The sequence below is a fragment of the Delphinus delphis genome, chromosome 13 (genome assembly GCF_949987515.2).
Source record: "Delphinus delphis chromosome 13, mDelDel1.2, whole genome shotgun sequence".
Lineage (NCBI taxonomy): Eukaryota > Metazoa > Chordata > Mammalia > Artiodactyla > Delphinidae > Delphinus > Delphinus delphis.
The window spans coordinates 56,917,927-56,939,372 of NC_082695.1; the positions used below are offsets into that span (position 1 = coordinate 56,917,927).

Here is a 21,446-nt window from a genome sequence, read left to right on the forward strand (position 1 = left end):
AGAGCTAATTCTAGACTTTACCTGATACCTAAAGTCCAGTCAGGAGCTAGCTTTGCCATCTTCAAATTCTCTCCCCTTGCTCTTCTGCAATTGAGCAATCTACTGTATGCTTAGATTGTCCAGTAAATGCTGTGCTAGCTAGTCTCCAAAGGTGACCCTCAATGAAATATGCCTCCTGATACTCACGCTTCCATGTTGGATCTGCAGTAGCTCTGTGACTCATTTTAACTAACATGATGCAGCTGAACTGATGCTATGCCTGTTCCAGGGCTAAACTTTAAGACAACTTGAAAGCTTCTGTTTTTTGCACTTTTGGGGAATAATGAGCCACCACGTAAGAAGTCCAGCTACCTAGTTGGAGTGACTATGTTGAAAGACTACCTGGAGAGGGAGCAGCACTGAGAGTGCCTTCAGAAAGAGAGGCCCCACCACTCTGGTTTCCCACTTGTGCCCATCCTTGCCCATGAAGGCGTTGGAAATGTGAGTGAAGCTATCTTGGACATTCTAGCTCCAGCTACCACATGACAACAGTCTCATGAGAGACTGTTAGACTAAGAGAAAAAAAATATCCAAATGTCCTCAAGAAAATGACTTCTTGATGTCTCCAAGAATCATGAAAAATATTAAAATGAGTGGCGTTTTAAGGCACTGAGTTTTGTGGTGCTTTGTTACATAGTATCAGATAAATAGCACAAGTAGCTAGGGGACATTTTGAGTGGTAACTTTCTAGTGCAACAGAAATTATAAAACTGATTCAAGCAGAGAAATAATCTAGAAATTCTGCTGTCAATCTCAAGAGTCTGGTGTGAGACAAACTTGTAAACAAACAGTCATAGCATAAGTGGTACCTCTCATTCTGCAGTTGCTTTTGCATTCAACAGTGTCATAGTGATGTTTCCTAATGGGGTATATGGATTTTTCTTTCTTTTTGATTATAGTATTTCTTAGTGTGTGTGCCATAGTTTGCTTAATAGTTCCCACTATTGATAGACATTTACATTCTTTTATGTCTAAGTTTTCCATATTGCAAACAGTGATGCACAAATATGAATATATCTCAGGTAATTTAAACTTGTACTCCAAAATGGCTTTACCAGTTTATGGTACTACCATCCTTGACCATGCATTCTTTGGTTGCTGTTTGTAAGGTTGAGAATGGTCATCTTTTACTATTCAAATACAGAAGGTAAGAATATGCTATATAGGAAGTAATATTTATTGGCAGCAAACATGAATTCTGGAATTAGTGAAATGCCTTCAGAAAACTTTCGATTTGTCTGATTATTTAGTAAGGGAGAGAAAAATGCCCAACACATTCTGCCACATCTAAACTCAATATGCTATTGTCAATTTTTTCCTCAAAGGAAACTAGTGGAGAATCAGCTACTGTATCATAAATATGAAACGTGTGTTTAAAAAATTACAGAAGTTAATTAGACTTAAATCTTTTACTATGAATGCATCAATAGAGGAGATAGCAAAGACTGATAGAAGAAGTATGAACTTTATAGACCTGGGGTTTAAATCCTAGCTCTGCCACTTCAGTGTGGTAGTTGATGTGATATGACCCTTTATATTTTTATTCATTTAAAAAACTAGTTTGGAACATGTGGCAAGATGAGTGAGAATATAATTCTTTATAAAGACTGTATGGAATAATACTACCTATCATATTTTGCATCCATTATTCTATTTGAATTTTGCTAGCAGAAATAGAAATTAATACTTCTTTTTGTACATGAGGGTTCAAAAATGACAGAATTCGAAAATGGAGTGCTAGGGTTAGAACCCTGGTCTAATGGCTCCTAGTTTAGCACTCTTTCCTTTAGGTCACATTGCCTGGTGTTCTTTTGGTTCCCTTGTAACTAATTCTTAGTGTTTCCATGTTAGTGTATTTATCTAATGTTCTACCAGAGCCAGCAAAATGTTTAGTCCCTGCTTTGTGAGTAATAGTGGTAAACACTTTTTTTTGCCTCATCCATTTTCATTTAGAGATTACCTCAAGTGAAAAGGAATTTGTTATTCAGAAGAAAGCTAAGCTGATAATATTTTTATATTACAGTGATCCTCAGACTTTTTGTATGAAGCTACTATTTTCATTTCTGAAATAGTATGACCATGTAGTTGTGATAAGAGTCCCTTAGTTGAGGAATATAAAGAATATTGACGACGATTTTTAGTTCTGTGAGAGAGATAATAATTGGTAGAAGTGTTTGGCATCCTTGTAGGAATACCATCATAACTTGTATAATGGAAATGAAGACAAATCATAAAGACAAGCTACCACTGAAGTCCTTAATGCTCAGTTTTGCTTTATGCTATGAATTTGTTTAGAAAGAAAGAAGGGATTTGATACATGAATAATGCTGATGTTTAAAATTACACTTTCTAAGACAAAATCTAGTTTCAGTTTGAGGACCTTGGAAATTATCTTGAATTCTCTGTATATTTGAAGGGTCAATGTATTATTTAATTTGTGAAACCAAGGGTAGGTTAGTATGTAAGACCTTCAGAGGGTTCTACCAACTGCAACTCTAGAAATTCTTTTACCACTGGTTCTTTTATTACTGTTAATTATTTCATTACTCCTTCTTAAAAGTAAAGCACACATGCACACTTATGTGCTTAAGTCTTAGAGTAGTAAATTATAGGCTCCAGAGAAACGCCTTATGTATGTAACTTTGTTATTTTTCATATTGAGATGTGAAAAAAATAGTTTATTTCCAATTTGAAGAACTATCATTATAATTCTCTCCCTTTGTAGTAATCAAAATACAAGAAATATAGAACATGGAGATACTTTCAGGAAAGGCTTCATTATTTTTTAGCATGTTTAGATGGCAGATTGTAGACCATTTAAAATTTTTTGTTTTTCTGTAAAAACTATGATGATTCGTCTCTAGCCAAGTCCATTTCTTATCTTGATAGTTTTGTGTGGCTTCTGTTGTGTATAGGAATGTATCAAATGTGAAGGTGACATAACACTTCTTTTTTTGATTTTTTAGATTTTTTAAAGATTTTATTTTTGTTGAACAGTTTTACATTCACAGCAATACTAAGAGGAAGGTACAGATATTTCTCATATACACTCTGCCCCAGCACATGCATAGCCTCTCCTATTGTCAACACCTCTCACCACAGTGGTACATTTGTTACAGTTTGTTACAATTGATGAACCTATACTGACAACTCATAATCACCCAAAGACCATATACCTCAGTGTTCTCTCTTGGTATTGTACATTCTATGGGCTTTGACAAATGTTTAATGTCATTTGTCCATCATTATAGTATGATACAGAGTAGTTTTACTGCCCTAAAAATCTTCTGTGCTCCACTTATACATCCCTTCTTCCCCCCCAACCCTGGGCAACTAGTTATCTTTTTATTATCTCCATAGTTTTATCAATACCTTTTCTTTAGTTGTAATCATACTGTACCTAGCCTTTTCAGATTGACCTCTTTCACTTAGCAATGTGCAAGTAATGTGTACTTAAGGTTCCTCCATGTCTTTTCATTGATTGATACCTCCTTTCCTTTTAGCACTGCATAACATTGTTTGAATGTATTCATTTATCCATTCACTTGGTGAAGGCCATCTGAATTGCTTCCAGGTTTTGGTTATTATAAATAAAGTCGCTATAAATATCCATGTGCAGGCTTTTGTGTGGGCATTAAGTATTCAACTCCTTTGGGTAAATACCAGGGAGGGCAATTCCTGGACTGTATGGTAAGAGTATGTTTAGTTTTGTAAGAAACTGCCACACTGACTTCCAGAATGGCTCTACGTTTTTGCATTCCCACCAGCAATTAATGAGAGTTCCTGTAGCTCTACATCCTCACCTGCATTTGATGTTGTCAGTGTTCCAAATCTTGGTCATTCTGATAAGTGTTTAGTGATTTCTCATTGTTTTAATTTGCATTTCCCTGATGGTATATGATGTGGAGCATCATTTCACATGCTTATTTGCCATCCATATCTCTTCTTTGGTGAGTTGTTTATTAAGATCTTTGGCCCATTTTTTAAATCAGGTTGCTTATTTTCTTGTTGTTGAGTTTTAAGAGTTCTTTGTATATTTTGGCCAACATTCCTTTATCATATGTGCCTTTTGCAAATATTTTCTCCCGGTCCATGGCTTGTTTTCTCATTCTCTTCACAATGTCTTTCACAGAGCAGAATTTTTTAATTTTAATGAAGTCCAGCTTATTAATTATTTCTTTCATGGATTATGCCTTTGGTGTTGCATCTAAAAAGTTGTCACCATACCCAAGGTCATTTAGGTTTTCTCCTGTGTTATCTTCTAGGAGTTTTGTATTTTGCAATTTACATTTAGGTCTGTGATTCATTTTGAGTTAATTTTTGTGAAGGGTGTAAGGTCTTTGCTTATATATATTTGTTTGCATGTGCATGTCCAGTTATCCCAGCAATATTTGAAAAGACTCTTTGCTCCATTTTATTGCCTCTGCTTCTTGGTCAGAGATCATTGACTCTATTTATGTGGACTTTTTCTGGACTCCATTCTGTTCCATTAATCCATTTATCTATTCTTTTGCCAGTACCACAATGTTTTGATTACAGTAGCTGTATATTAAGTCTTATAGTTGGGTAATGTATAGCTTCCAGTTTTGTTCTTCAATACTGCGTTGGCTATTATGGAGCCTTTGCCTTTCCATATAAACTTTAGAATCAGTTTGTTGATATCTACAAAATAACATGCTGAGATTTTTTTTTGTTTTGTTTTGTTTTGTTTATGGACTAGGATTGCTTTGAATCTATAAATCAAGTTGGGAAGTACTGACATCTTGACAATATTGAGTCATCTTACCCTGAGCCCATTAATTTACTTCTTCTTTGATTTTGTTCATCAGAGTTTTTTAGTTTTCATCACATAGATATTGTACATATTTTGTTAGATTTATACCAATTTGATTTTTGGGAGGCACTAATGTAAATGATACTGTGATTTGATATTGTGTTTTTAATTTCAAATTTTACTTATTGATTGCTGGTAACAATATATAAGAAAGAGATTGACTTTTATATAGGAACCTTGTATCCTCCTTGCTGTAATTGCTTATTAGTTCCAGGAGCTTTTTGTCCATTTAAAAATATTTTCTACATAAATGATCATGTCACCTTTGAATAAAGAAAGTATTATTTATTTCTTCCCAATCTGTATATCATTTATTTCCTTTTTCTTTGCATTAGCTAGTACTTCCAGTGTCATGTTGATGATCATTTCCATTCTTTATCCTCCTTTCTGTGAGATCTATCTCTTAAAATTTTCTGCATTATATATTTTTTGCAGCTCACCAAAGCTCATCGACAAGGTCACATGGTGAAAGTAGATTGGCTGGACAGATTGACATTTAGAGAAATAGAAATGATAAATGAGGTGGGTTGTATCCCTCTTTTTTATTTCAAAATATTTTCTCCAGAATTTTAACTGAAAAAATTTTTAGAAGAACTATTTATTGCCAGGTATCTCTCAAATGTGGGAGCATTGAGGATTACCTCTAGTTGTGAGGTTTATGCTAATAAAAGGAAAGCTTAGGATATCTGCCTTTCTTATATTTTAGTGTTCTCTTGAACCCTGAAATAGGTAGTGGATATCATAAGTATACTAAATATCATATAAGTGAAGCCCATGTTAATCTTGATGCCTCACTTGTATGTTCTCTCTTTCTCCATATGGCAGTTTATGTCCAAATTGATTGGATAAATCTGTCAACATAGTGTCAAAACAACCTCTTCACTTCAGTTACCTTAAGTCATCAATAGCAATTCCTCTCCCCAATTAAGATATTCCTTGTCTTATTTAGTACATATAGGGCTGTGCACACTTAATGAGGTTACATGGTTCAAGTAATTCGTGTGCTTTCTTGATCTTGTGTATTGGTCCAGAATATGTTCAATGAAAAGATGGCTTCAGTGAAACTCTTTACAAAAGTTAGAACGACAAAAAAGTTTTTTATGTACACTAGCACTGAAATACTAGATGTTTGGCCTAACACTCTATGTCTAGAGAGCAGAAATAATGCTTATATATTAATCACATTAGGAGAGAGGAATAGCAATTTTGTGAAATGCGTAGCTTATAGTGATCACCACATGGCACAACTGACTTGATTTGTGTTCTTTCAACAGTTTTCAGCAGGTGGAAAGAGAGAAATTTGTCATTTTACGGTGAACACTTAGAAAAATAAAATTTTGACATTGTTCATTTTTTAAAAACAAATTAGTAGTGTCTAACAACATTTATATTCAGTATGAATACTGGGCATCTTTTCTAAATGTATTCATAATACATTATTATATACTGAAACTGGAAGAAAATTTTACTTTTTTGAATTTTGATAATAGTCACATTCCAAAAAGAGTTTAATCAAAATGCTTTTTTCTTTTTCCTATTTTTAATTAAAAAATATTTTTAATTTTTCTATTCTTCAACTTAGATACCCCTGGGTTTAGAAAATGTAACATTAGAGCATACTTTGCCCATCCTTTTTCACTCACTCTATCTGCACTCTTTAAAACATAGGAGGCTATCTATTATCATACTAGATTATAATATGCTTCATAAAGCTGAACAGTTTAAGTGACCTCCTTAGATCTTTATGATTATATACATATAGATTTAAAGCCATTTTTCAAACTGTTTTGGGTCAGGACTAATCACCCTTTTAAATTTAATTTTATTTTCACTTCATTATTAACATAATATTTGCTTTTTTAAGGGGACACATTTATACACACAATCAGCATTTTATATGTTGGGGAAGAAGTAACTATTCCCAGTGTATTTAAAGTGTATTGATCAAACTTTACAAATGATTACAAGTTACTTTAAGACCGTTTATAAATTGTGAAAAACTTGTAAATGTTTTATGTGTTAAGCTCAAATGACCTCTGTCCTTAGTTACATGCACTTTGTTTTACTTTTGTTTTTTTGTTATACTTATATTAATTTCTACAGTTAGATTAGTCCATATGGTTTAAGGGTGAACTGTTCTTTGCTTAAAATTATTAGAAATACAAATTTTTTTTAAATAAAATAATTCTCCTGCAAATGTATATGAAATACCTTTAAAATGTTATATAATAGAATTCATACTACTGAATAAACCAAAAATGTCATTAAGTTTGAGGAGGGAGTTATAAGTGAGTAGTAGACACTTCTGGATAAAACAGTAGTGCTGTATATAATGAAATAGTAGTGCTGTGTAAAACAGTGCATTTATAATAATGAAATAAAAATTTGTTACAGTTTAAATTATATTTGATAGAATCCATGTATTACTGAATTGGGAATAATGATACAAACTGAGGTTGAAGAAAATCATTTTTCATAAAAAATCTTGTTTTTTTCTTTTAGAGTGAAAAACGAAGTTCTAATTTCATGTACTTGATGGTTGAGTTTCGATGTGTCAAGTGTGATGATAAGGAATATGGTATTGTTTATTATGAAAAGGTATTTTCCTTGGAACTGTTTATGGTCTCTAAAGTAGAAGGGACGGGAAACATTAAAAACAATTTACCGTTTTTCCTGCTGGGATGAATTCTTTGGCTGCAGAATGGCAGCAGACAGCTGTCAGCAGCAGCTGTTTGTATATACACAAATCAAATCATATAGCTACAACAAGATTACAAAAGCTGATCACTCATGTAATGCAGTTCTGGGTTATAGAATTCAATAAATATACAAGAGATTAAAAACTTTTTGATTAATTGTTCTGTAAATTGGCAAGTAAGACATTAAAGCAGTAGCTTCATAAACAATTAGTGTCCATTTGAAAAGTAGAAAGAGGGAATCATATGTTTTATGTGGTAGGCTATTGAATGGTAAGGATATGTTTGTTATTTGAATGTGTATGTAATGTGTTGGAATTGTATATGTAACAATTCCAACATAAGTATGCTTATGAAATACCTTATAAATGTTCATTTATATAATATATGCAGAATTAAGAAAACCATGTTATCAGTAGGCTGAGTGGTAATGAATATGAAGTTATGAATTTGCTCTGGTCTGTTCATTACCAAAAGAAAGCAGTTATATATTTGATATCTAGCTACTTGAAAAATATCTGTGCCTTAAATGCTTATTTATGGGTCTTCATTTTAGTACTACAGAAATAATAGTATGCATAGTTCAAAACCACATAAATTAGGTACCTTCTGTTATTTTGGAAGTACTGAGACAAGTGCTTATGAGGACAGTGCGAATCAGAATCAGTGTGAATGAGGACAGACTTTCGATACATGGCATAATAGAATAATATTTCTTCTAGCATAGAGCTAAGCTATATGCAGTTTATTTGTTCATTAGAAGCAGCACTTTTAAATTACCTTTACACATTAGTGTTATTTGTTAAAGTTGTCACAAGTGATTTTTTAAAAATATATGTTTTATAACTATTAAATTACTATTTGAAAGATGTTTTCATAATGAAGGTTTAGGGTTTGTATAGTTAATTTGTGATCATTTTTCTGGTACTTTTCAAGTTAATGTATTTTTCCCTTTAGCCTGTACCCCTTCCTAAAGTAAAAGCTTAGGAAAAGTGAACTTGTTTCAGCTTTTTATTTTATAAATAATACTCTCTGGGGGAAAAAAAAGATAAGAACGTAGACTATTTAATATTGTTTGCTAATTCATTAGAAAGACTACATTAAAAAGGGAAACGTAGGTGAGTGAAATTGTTTTGTTACCAATACATTCTTAATAAAATCACTTTTTACATTTTTACTATATGTAATTTCATTAAAAGCAATATTTCCTGCCTATATGGAGTTTATAGTGCAGAACCATGCTAATGGTGATGGTACTTTCAATCATTAGAGACTTGAAGGATCTTTTGAAAGACAGCTTTGTTGATAGATGAAATAATAACAGAATAGAAATTAGAAGAATTTCAAGTATTTTTGAAAAGGTTCTTGACCCCTTTCTACTGCTTCTTGAAAATTGCCCATAAATTAATGCCTGTCTACCTACCCTGTCATATTTCCACTTAGTGTAAAGATTGCTGGGCCAGTGTATTGAATCTAATGGAAATAGACTTTCTTGTCACCTGTCTTTTGTGACAGATAGCCTTAGTGAAGATTACTTGTCACAGTTGGGCTGATAAATGTGTTTTCTGATGTTGTGACTGAGAACCAGCTTGTTAAACAATGGCTGTGGGAATTTGTGTTTTTTTCTAGGACTCAATTACTGAACCTAAAGTAAAGTCACAATACTTGCCTTCTTTCAGTCTCTCCTGATTTTGTTGTTCATATTTAAAATTGGAAATATGCTAGCATTTGGAAATTGACAGAAAAATTTGACGCTAGGTGTACAGTTGTGAGGAAATGAATTTCAACCTTAATTAGTTTATCCTTTTCCAGGATGTATGTAGTGATATTTATTATGCAGAATTACCTTTCTTGCCTGAATTGGATAAAAGTAAAAGCCAAAATTCTTCAAAAATGATAATACCAACAAAATAAGACAGATTTATTTCTTAAGAATTGATGGATTGATTCTTGCTATTCAAATTTGCATTGCGTTAAGTATCCTCTGAGAAGCAATGCTGCTGAGTTTCTAGTCGTATGTAAGTTTGAGTAATGTTAACCCACATTTAAAATTCTACTTATCTGAGTGGAACTTAATTGTGATAATTTGAAAAATTACCAAAATCCACTTAGTAGTTTTTGCAAATGATGTGACAGATCCATTGTGCCATATTTTAATTATACTCTTTGGTTTCTTGTTCTCAGTTTGAAAATTAGGACATACTATTTTGACTCAGTCATTGTAAACAAAGTTTAAAACAAAATCTGGACAGAGACAATCTACTAATTTCCAGACCTCATATCTCTAAAAACTATAATACAGATATTTTTTATTGTTAGTTTATTTTTCTCAAAATATTTTATCAGCAACAAAAGGTAAAAAATGGATATGTATTTTTAAAATATAGTTGAAAGAAGATAATATTTTAAAGGGAGGAACGATGTTCATTAAAAATTAAAATACATTAGAATGCACATGATCATGTATGACGTTTTAACCATTTGGTTAAAAATTTTTTTTTTTAAACTTGTTATGCTGTAATCCAGGATGGTGATGAGTCATCTCCAATCTTAACAAGCTTTGAGATAGTGAAAGTTCCTGACCCTCAGATGTCTATGGTGAGTCATTGTCAAATTTCTTATGAAAATTCTTTTTTCCAGAGTGATTATGACTTAGATCCACATCATACACTTTCTTTTTAAAAACTATATCTGTAACTACATTGGTTATTTAAAGGTGATTCATAAATTCACTTCAGCTATTGATATATGTAATCAGGTTCAGATGGAATCTTTGCAAAAAATATTAACACCTTCAAAAAAGGTCAAGATAGTATAGTGTTGGGGAACCATTTTGTTTGAATTATTGAAAAAGCTATGGAATGTAGTCTTGAAGGACTTGGGGTAACAAGTATTTGAAAGATTGTCATCATAACAGAAGGGAAATTTATTTATACCAGAAGATAACACTAAGATCAATGGATGGAAATTTTAGGGAGACTGATTTTGTTGAAAAACAGGGAAGATTATTGTAGCTACTAGAACTATTCAATTTGGATTATGGTGTCTTGGAGGATTTTGATATACCTGCATTGGATTGTTGAGATGATAGCTCTCTCAGGAATAAGAAAGAGGAAGAATTCCTACTTTGCAGCAGAGATTTAATTTGATGACTTCAGATTTAGAAAGTTCCAGGCAAAAAATCCTTATAGCAACATAATAGATACTGTGATATTTACACTTAGAATTCATTTATATCACTCTGAACTATTTTCTCCTTATTTTATACATTTCTAATTAGATTAATTACCTTCCTAATCAGAACAAAGTAGATAAAAAGTAGTACATGGGAAGTTGAAAACATGATGACTGGAGTAAATACAGTTCATTAGAGCAGGAAGTAATGGCTGATGGCCTAACATCAAAGGAAGAAATAGGGGGGAAAAGCGAATAAAAAGTTAGAAAACAAAGGTCACTCGGGAATCTTAGAAACAAACACCTAAGTACCTTCACAGATCCTATGCCTAGCATAATAAAATAAAGTTAATAGATCTAAAATTGACACCGTGGATTGGAAGAATCAACATTGTGAAAATGACTATACTACCCAAAGCAATCTCCAGATTCAATGCAATCCCTATCAAACTATCACTGGCATTTTTCACAGAACTAGAACAAAAAATTTCACAATTTGTATGGAAACACAAAAGACCCCGAATAATCAAAGCAATCTTGAGAAAGAAAAACGGAGCTGGAGGAATCAGGCTCCCTGACTTCAGACTATACTACAAAGTTACAGTAATCAAGACAGTATGGTACTGGCACAAAAACAGAAATATAGATCAATGGAACAGGATAGAAAGCCCAGAGATAAACCCACACACATATGGTCACCTTACCTTTGATAAAGGAGGCAAGAATATACCAGGGAGAAAAGACAGCCTCTTCAATAAGTGGTGCTGGGAAAACTGGACAGCTACATGTAAAAGAATGAAATTAGGTCACTCCCTATCACCATACACAAAAATAAACTCAAAATGGATTAAAGACCTAAATGTAAGGCCAGACACTATCAAACTTGTAGAGGAAAACATAGGCAGAACACTCTGTGACATAAATCCCAGCAAGATCCTTTTTGACCCACCTGCTAGAGAAATGGAAATAAAAACAAAAATAAACAAATGGGACCTAATGAAACTTCAAAGCTTTTGCACAGCAAAGGAAACCATAAACAAGAACAAAAGACAACCCTCAGAATGAGAGAAAATATTTGCAAATGAAGCAACCAACAAAGGATTAATCTCCAAAATTTACAAGTAGATCATGCAGCTCAATATCAAGAAAACAAACAGCGCAATCCAAAATTGGGCAGACGACCTAAATAGACATTTCTCCAAAGAAGATATACAGATTGTCACCAAACACATGAAAGAATGCTCAACATCATTAATCATTAGAGAAATGCAAATCAAAACTACATTGCGATATCATCTCACACCGGTCAGAATGGCCATCATCAAGAAATCTACAAACAGTAAATGCTGGAGAGGGTGTGGAGAAAATGGAACCCTCATACACTGTTGGTGGGAATATAAATTGATACAGCCACTATGGAGAACAGTATGGAGGTTCCTTAAAACAACTAAAAATAAAACTACCATACGACCCAGCAGTCCCACTACTGGGCATGTACCCTGAGAAAACCATAATTCAAAAATAGTCATGTACCACAATGTTCATTGCAGCTGTATTTACAATAGCCAGGGCATGGAAGCAACCTAAGTGTCCATCGACAGCTGAATGGATAAAGAAGTTGTGGCACATATATACAATGGAATTTACTCAGCCAGAAAAAGAAACGACACTGAGTTATTAGTAGCGAGGTGGATGGACCTAGAGTCCGTCGTACAGAGTGAAGTAAGTCAGAAGAGAAAAACAAATACCGTATGCTAACCCATATATATGGAATCTAAAAAAAAAAGAAAATATGGTCATGAAGAGCCTGGGGCAAGACGGGAATAAAGATGCAGACCACTAGAGAATGGACTTGAGGACACGGGGAGGGGGAAGTGTATGCTGGGACAAAGTGAGAGAGTGGTAATATATATATGGACATATATACACTCCCAAATGTAAAATGGATAGCTAGTGGGAAGCAGTCGCATAGCACAGGGAGATTAGCTCGGTGCTTTGTGACCAACTAGAAGGGTGGGATAGGGAGGGTGGGAGGGAGGGAGATGCAAGAGGGAAGAGGTATGGGGATATATGTATATGTATAGCTGATTCACTTTGTTATAAAGCAGAAACTAACACACCATTGTAAAGCAATTATACTCCAATAGAAACGTTAAAAAATAAAAATAAAATTGACACTGAATTTTCATTATAAAATCAAATTGTATTTTGCATTCTGGATATTTGAAACACACTAATGGTTACCTTCAAAATGGTTGAGAGTATTCAAGTTCTGTCATACTGGGACCATATTAACTCCTACCAAAATGTCAGGTAAATGAGATGTCTGTATATTTAGTGTATTTTTTTCTAAAGAAAACGCTCATCAACAATTATAGGTTTAATATTATGGATGCTGTAATTAAAAAACAAAGATCTAGGACCTCTGTCAACAATTTTTAGTTTTAAATACAATCAAGGAAAAACAAAACAAAAAATTAAGAAAAAAAGCTACCCTCCTTACCCCCATGTTAAAAAATTTTAATTTGTAGCCATTAGTATTAACTAAACAGAGGAATATATTTTAACAAACATTGAGTGCCGCTAAGCTGGTATATCACTGTGTCAGACAATAAAACAGACTCTACAGTTACAAGTGTGGCAAATGGACTGGTAGAACTGACTAAAAATCCCAGAACTAGATCCAAGTACATATGTAAATTGACGAAGGTGGCATTTCATCACTGGAGCATAGTGTTGGGGAATGAGCCATTTGGAAAAAGATGAAATTGAATCAAATCCACACATCACACCATACATAAGGAAAAACTCCAAATGAATCAGGGATTTAAATATTATAAAATGAAACCTTACTAGTACTTTACTATCAGTGTAGGGAAAGACTTTCTAACATTGAGTCAAAATCCAGAAGCAACAAAAGAAATGATTGATAAATTTGACTATGTTAAAAAATTTGCATGGCAAAAGCACTGTTAAGTCAAAAGACAATTGACAAACTGGGAGAAACTATTTGTGACATACATCACAGACAAAGAACTGATTTATCTAATGTGTAAAGAACTCTTAAAAACTGAAGAATAAAGGACCAAAAAGCAAAATTAGGAAAAAAACATGAACAGACAATTCACACATGAAAAAGTGAATAAAATAAAGTCTCTTAAGCAAAGACAGTATGTTCAAAACTAATGATTTTGGCCATAGGTAAAATAGTTAGGCATTTTGGTCATTCATTGTCCCTGCCCTCAGTTACTACTGGCAGTTAAACTCTAAGATGATAATACAATTATATCACGAAGTCACTAGTAGCTCATAGGAAGCGGGAGTGCTTTAATCTGAGCTGCCAGGGGAGATTTTGGAATGAAGGTAACATTTGAGTGGGTAGAGGGTATAAAACCCTGAATACAATGGAGAGTTAAAACAAGAAACTGGAATGGCATGCTCAAGTGCGCCTGGTGAAGCATAAGTTATGCTTACTTTCCCTATCACCACAAGATACATAGGAGACTAAAGTTGTAACACGAATAAAATGTTAAATATTATAAACTGGTCTTAAATAAGTAACTATTTACTTTTCTATTTCTAAGTGGCTGTTGAAACTGCTTACTGGTGAAATTTACATTGTTGCTTAATATTCTTAAATAATTTATAGGAAAATTTAGTTGAGAGCAAACACCACAAACTTGCCCGGAGTTTAAGAAGTGGACCTTCTGACCACGATCTCAAACCTAATGCTGCCACAAGAGATCAACTGAATGTAAGAGAATTTATAAAATATTAATTTAAAAATAATTAAGTGGGTATTTTGGTTGCAACTGATGCGATAGCACATCACTTAAAAGTGATTCAGACACAGGTTAATGAACCCTATGTAATTTCAACAACTTCACATTTCTGTAGTTTCATATCATTTGGGGGCTTTCAGGAAATATATTAGCCCTAGAGACAGAACTGCAAATAGTATATGCTTTCTTGATATAGTGTTCTTAGAAACTGGCCCTAAGATACATTGCCTGAGCTTCCGCTGACTTAACAAGAGAAATGTTTATCATTTGGGTGTTTTTTTTTTTTTCTTTTCCTTGTGTGTGTGTTGGGGGGAGGGGACTTTTTCCCTCATTTTTATTTTTTAAAAAATGTTTTATACAATTTTTAAGGGTTACTTTCCATTTGCAGTTATTACAAATTATTGTCTCTGTTCCCTGTGTTGTACAATCCTTGAGCCTATCTTGCATGCAGTAGTTTGGTGGGGGCGAGCTTTTGTTATTTGGATTTGTTGTGTCTTTGGTTGAAGTAAATTAGCTCTGCAATTACATACTTTTTTTCTAATATGGAACTTGACTTTTTTTTATCTTATCTTTTTCTCCTCTTATACTCTAATATACTTTTTGAACTGATAAATGCAGCAAATTTAAGTCTTACTTGGCTGCATGTATATTCTCCTTGCTTCTATAATAGTTCAATTATAGATATATTTAAATGAATGAAAAATTTTGAATGAAATGGAAATATATAGGAAGACTTTTTTTATTTGACAAAAGTAGTTTTTTTTTTCTTTGTTGTAGATTATTGTGAGTTATCCACCAACCAAGCAACTTACATATGAAGAACAAGATCTTGTATGGAAGTTTAGATATTATCTTACTAATCAAGAAAAAGTGAGTTTCTTGAATATTTTCATATATAAAATTATCTATAAACTTTGTTGCTAATGAGCAAAATGAAGTAAAACTGCCATAGAAATACAGACTTATTGTCAAACTTGAAAAAAGAAAGGTTTATAGAGTAATATATATTGTTACTCCATTTTTTAAAAAGTTAAAACACAAAGACACAGGTACCTATTTGTTGATGTATAGACAATGTCTGAATGGGTTAAGTCAGAGAGACTTGGGCTCAGTTTCCAGCACTACAACTTATTCTTACTGGGTAAGGTGAGGCAAGTTGCTTTGGAAGGTTTGTTTCCTCGTTTTTCTAATTATGACAACTCTCCTTCACAGGTGAGGTAATACAGATGAATAACCTGGTTGGGTACTTAATGCATAGTAGGTGCAGAGTAAATGTTGACTCACTTTATCTTCATTCTTCTCACCTCTTTGAGCCTGGGTGGCCAGCAAAAGATTTATGTTATTTAAAGAACTATAGAATTCTGGAGGAGATGTGGCTAGAGAGAGAGTATGAGAAATGTAATTTGAAATGGTAAATTGAGTTGGTGGAATGGCATCCAGCTTGGCAAGAGGATAGAGGCTAGGTCAGAACTAGACGTTTGCTTTCCATAATGAAACTATGGAGTAGATAAAGTTTCTGGAGAGAGAGAATTGGGATGAAGCACTAGACTTGAGTGTAGAGACTTAGTTTTGAGGCTTACTATTTATTACTATTTATTGTCACAAAGAAGCTTTTTGACTGCTTTAGTTTCCTCATATTTAATATGAGTCCATTAAATTATAGTGAACGTTAAGTCTCTTCTAGTTCATAAAATAGTCAGTAAATTCTTAGAACATAGGTTCAAAGACTGTTAAGGTATAATAATAATAACCAGCATTTATTAAACAACCACTGTGTGTCAGAGATATTTGATATCCCACAACAACCCCACAATATAGATTATTGTTACTATTCTACAGATGAGGAAACCTGAGTCTTAGAGAGATTAAGGAACCTGTGCAGAATCAAAGCTTATAAATGCTGCTGCTTGATAGGCTCACATTTATGAGTTAGTAGAGAAGGTAGTCATAGAAAAGAGGATTATACAGAAAATACAGCATCATGCATGCCGTAACAGGAATTCTGAAATGCATTGTGGGCAAAACAGAGAAGCATCAGGAAAATTAATATCTGTCAGATATATAATTATTTGAGAATGAATGAATGTTTACAATCTTATGAGATTGTCTTTAGCTACTTTGTTAACTTGTTTTTCTGAAACAATTGTATTTCCTTTAGTCTCTAAAGTAAAGATAAAAATCCAGTTACAGCTCACTTTAACTCTTCAGCTTTTCTTCTTTATGTTTTATTGATGCCTTGGGAAATTCTTTGTAGATGAATCATATCCATTCTCTTTTATATCTATAACAAGAATGAGAGAGGAATTTTAAATTTGCTATAGCTTTTGAGTGTTAGTCTCTTTATCCCTGCAAAGAAGGAAAGATTCATCAGCAGAAGCACAGGTTTATGATTTTTGTGTTTTATAAAAAGATTGAGTTAGTATCGTGATACTCTGTTAAATGAATAACCTTGGTCACAGAAATTGCATCTTGAATGCAGCACAGTGCTGTCTAAAAATACGCAGTAAGATATTGAATTAAACTTGTTAGAATGTATAGGTTCAAGAAGCATAGAATAGATTTACAAAGCAGAACTCCCTTAGAAAGGCTTCCAAGGAAAACTATGTTTTAACAAGTCGTCACTTCCCACTGAAATTCAATTACTTCTAGATATGTGTAAAAGAAAAATGCTCAAGTGATATAAAGTGTGTGACAAGTTTCATTTAACTAATTGATTTCAACTTTTTGAAAGGTAGGTGATGAAACTTCACTTCTCAGGACATATTACAGGATTCTTAAGATCACTAGAGTAAACACTGTTTTTTGTTTAGGAAGCACTTTTCAGAAAGCCAAATATATATTGGTCTTGAAGTAACCAAAGGAATTATTAAAATAGCTACATTTGTATCTTTGTAATAATTTAAAATGGGTTTTGTAGAAAATAAATACTCCTGTACCATTGTCCTTTAATTTATTTATAAAAGAAATTCGTTCAGTGCCAGTTTCTCAGGAACTGTGATTTAGGTTATTTGACAGTTGAGCCCTAAGGCTGAAAAGATTTCGTAGAGAGAAAGCAGTGCTCAGGAAACAAGTTGGTGGAAATTGGTTCTTACAAAGTTGTACTTCTTATTTATTTTTTTAAATAAATAATTTAAATAATAATAAATTTGGTCTTTCCACCTATTTTTTTCTAAATGACCTGTCTTAAGTATTTCGGATAAAAAGCCCTCTAGTCTAGACTTGATGTTGTACCTGAAAAGTTCACAGTAATAAGTTTGTCCAACAAAATCAGTTGAATTTATGAAGTATTTTTAATTTTGTGGTCCATAGCATATAGGAAGTGACTCATTTTTGCAGAACTCAAAATGTGACTATTGTAACTTTTTAAATTCAACTTTAAAAAAAAATCAGCTTTTAACATGGTAAATGGCCTTTCTTATTAAAATGTTAATAAAAAATAACCGTTATATTAATGCCTTTCCATTATGCTTAGGGAACAAAAATAGTAGGAAGAGTCATAATGGTGAAGGTAATAGTGATGCACACTGAATGCTCTTATGAGGCTGCTTCTGAGACAGTGACATCATGACAATAATATTTGTGCCTCCTTGCAAGAAGTTGATGGCAGACAATAGCAGAAATGAATTCAATTCAGCAAGCATTTGGTATCAACTCTTGGCCTAGAGTTATTTAAGGCTCTGAGCTTCGAGGTATTATGTCCCTGTAAATTTCATATAAATTAAAACTGTTTTGGGGAAACTGTTAAAATTAAACTGTTTTGGGGAAAACCAAAATGGAGAAGTAGAGGATAGTAACTGATAAAGGGTCACTGTCTTATTAGTAAACAGTTAGGTAATTACTATAGTAGAGATGTGAAGGAGAACAAGATCAGTGTGCTAAGATATGAGAGAGGTTTTACAGAGCCAAGATTTGTCTTGAAGTTTGAACAAACTTTGATGGTCATTCTTATTTGATGATCATTTTTCATGGGAAAGAAAAGCATGAATAAGGCAGAGTGCTAGGTTCAGGAGACAGAAAAGTTTGTATGAAACATTCTTTAAATAGAAAAGGTGGAATCAGATTGTAATGAGCCTTGAATTCTGTGGTTCGGAGTTGGATATCACTGGCAATAGGAAACCCCTAAAGCAAACAGAATGTGTCTAAGTAAGTGATGTTTTAAGGAAGATGAACCAGGTGGATTGGAGCAGAGCTGAGAATGAAAAAAGAGACATAATTAGGAGGCTTATGTATGGATTTTGAGAGCTGTATTGGAGAGCAAAGGAAGGGGAGGATAATGTGTAAAATGACTTGGAGGTAATTCCCAAGAATTAGGCCTGAGTGACTGAAATAAGGAAATATGGCAAGTGGAAGGGGCAGAGTAAGGAGATATTTCGTTTTTGAATGTTTTGAATTTAAAATATTAGAATAGCTGTGATACGGTGATATAATAAGAAATCATATATTTGGTCTTCATCTCTGGTTCCTGGCACAGAGTTTCTAAAACCCTAGGAATTTCATGAGTAGTAAGGATGAGAGGAGTGTCTTTTGTTTTTCATAATAAGCCCCTTTCAACTATACTTGTATTTATGGTAATGAGGTGACTCTTGGAGAGTGGGGCTCATTGCCAAAAGAACCAAACCTCTGATTAGAGGGTTGGAATTTTCAGCCCCACCCTTGACCTCTGTGGAGGGAGGAGGAGAGATCGTAAAGGGGCTGGGGATAGAATTAATAACTCAAGAATGGCTAATGATTTAATCAATTGTGTCTACGTTATGGAATCTCTATGAAAACCTATAGAGCTTTTGGGTTGGTGAATGCATCAGTATGCTAGGAAGGTGGCACATTCCTAACTATGGGGACAGAAGCTCCTGTGCTTAGGACCCTTCCGGACCTCGCCTAATGTACCTCTTCACCTGGTTATTCATTTATATCTTTTATAATAAATTATATCTTTTATAATAAAAGATATATCATTTATATCTTTTATAATATATTTCTCTGAATTCTTTGTGCCATTATAGCAAATTATTGAGCCTGAGGAAGGGTCATGGGAATCCCAATATGTAACCAAGCTGGGCTGAAGTATGGGTACCTGAGAATCCAGTGTTTGCTCTTGGCATCTGAAATGGGAAGCAGTCTTATGAGACTAACCCCTTAACCTCTGCAATCTGCACTGAGTGTCAGAATTCAGTTAAATTGTAGAACACTTAGTGTCTGCAGAGAATTAGGGATTTGGTTCATGTGGACAACCCACACATTTGATGTCAGAAGTGTCTTGAGTAGAACAGGTTTTCCTTTAACAACATGGTAGTAATTTCCAAAATTTAGTTGGTAGAAGTTAATATTAGAAATATATATGACAAATACAGTGTTTTCAGCTCTGAAATGTGATCATGATTCTAAAAGTAGGAGATAACAATGAAGTGATTCTAAGATCAGAAAGGAGGTTAACAAAATATTTATTGCTATTCATATAAAACATGGTAATACATACAATAATGTTAACATTTGATGCTGGACTCAACAACAAAAATAGAACAATAATATCAGAGTTGAAATAATTAACATTTATCAACTATTTATTTTATATATATATATATATATATATATATATATATATATATATCCTGTTTTAAGCATTTATATTCATTAACTTATTTAATTTTTACCACGACCTTATGAGATAGATCACTTAAAAGTTAAATAATGTGCTCCATGTGACACAGTAATAATTGATGGAGCTGGAAATTAAGATTTAAACCCAAACACCTTGGCTTCTAAAGCCTATACTATCTGTGGAAGCTCTAGGGATAAAATTGCATTTGAATCCTGTACCTTTGTTTTACATAGATCAATAAATCATCTTTAAAGGACCTGAGATTAAGTATCATCATTATTATCGCTGTCTTCAAATTGTTACACTTCCTTTCTTTCTCATTACTCTTCTTGTTTCCTCCTTCATTCTATTATCTCCTTGTTTACATTTGTAACATTTAGCATTATCAAGTTGTGAAATCTTTGTACAGTGTCTTAAGTTCCCTGGCAGCATTGTATTCCGTAAATCTTACTAATAAATCTATAAATCTGAGAATCTGGGAGTTAGATTGTTTTGGTTGCTGAACTGAGTACATCGGCCTGCTGCAAGATTTGCTTATAATAAGTACATACCTGCACATTTCTATTAAGACTACTGATGTACTGTGAAATGGCAAAGCTTTCACTGTAGTTGTTTAAGAAGTATTGCTTTGTTTCCACATTCAGTCTAGAAATACATTTTGGAAGTGAAAAATAAATGCATAGAATAAGTTAGGAGGGCAGTCCATGTTTTTATATGGAGAGCAAGCACTGCACTAAATGGTGTGCAGGAGGTGCAGAAGAAATGGATAGCTATCCTTGGGGGATGCAGACTCCAGTTGTAGGCATAAGAATGCCCAGAAAAGCGTTTGGTAGTTAGAAGAGCATCATTTAAATGAAGATAGTAAAACTGAGGCAGCTACTAAAAGAAGAGCTGAAAGTTGCTGAAAACTGCCTGGAAAAGTTGAGATTTTGACAAGCTGGCCTTAAATAAGATGACACTAAAGTTTTGGCGAAGAGTATAAGGAAGGCAGGAACTCCTTGTAGACGGAAGTTAGACAGTCATTATAAAATAGGTTAGCTTGGTTGAAGCATAGAGGGGCAATGAGAGCTTAATGAGAGTTACAGGTTTGGATTGTGGTGAAAGGTATCAAGGAATGTTTTGAGAAAGAAGCCAAGGTTTAAAAAACAACAAAAATGATTTCACTGTCTAAATACAATGAGTACTTTGGAAATTAGTCACTGGAATTACTTAGGTAAATATTGGGTCTCCTTTGGTCAGAGATATTATAAGGTAAATTTCTGCTGACAGTGGAAGTTTGTGCTAATAAAATCACTTCCAGCTTGAGTGTCTGACAGTCTGTGAAA

The 21,446-nt window shown here is 33.4% G+C and overlaps 1 protein-coding gene across 3 annotated transcripts in view; it reads left to right on the plus strand.

Moving 5' to 3' along the window:
* The window catches only part of PIK3C3 (phosphatidylinositol 3-kinase catalytic subunit type 3), a 156,701-nt gene that overhangs the window by 46,467 nt on the left and 88,788 nt on the right, over window positions 1-21,446 (plus strand). For 2 of the 3 annotated variants that reach the window (XM_060028977.1, XM_060028979.1), the window contains exons 5-9: window positions 5,309-5,395; window positions 7,376-7,471; window positions 10,096-10,167; window positions 14,393-14,497; window positions 15,303-15,395. In XM_060028977.1, the coding sequence (XP_059884960.1) occupies window positions 5,309-5,395; window positions 7,376-7,471; window positions 10,096-10,167; window positions 14,393-14,497; window positions 15,303-15,395 (453 nt within the window). The remainder of the gene's footprint in view (window positions 1-5,308; window positions 5,396-7,375; window positions 7,472-10,095; window positions 10,168-14,392; window positions 14,498-15,302; window positions 15,396-21,446) is intronic. The other variant, XM_060028978.1, reaches the window with a different exon arrangement.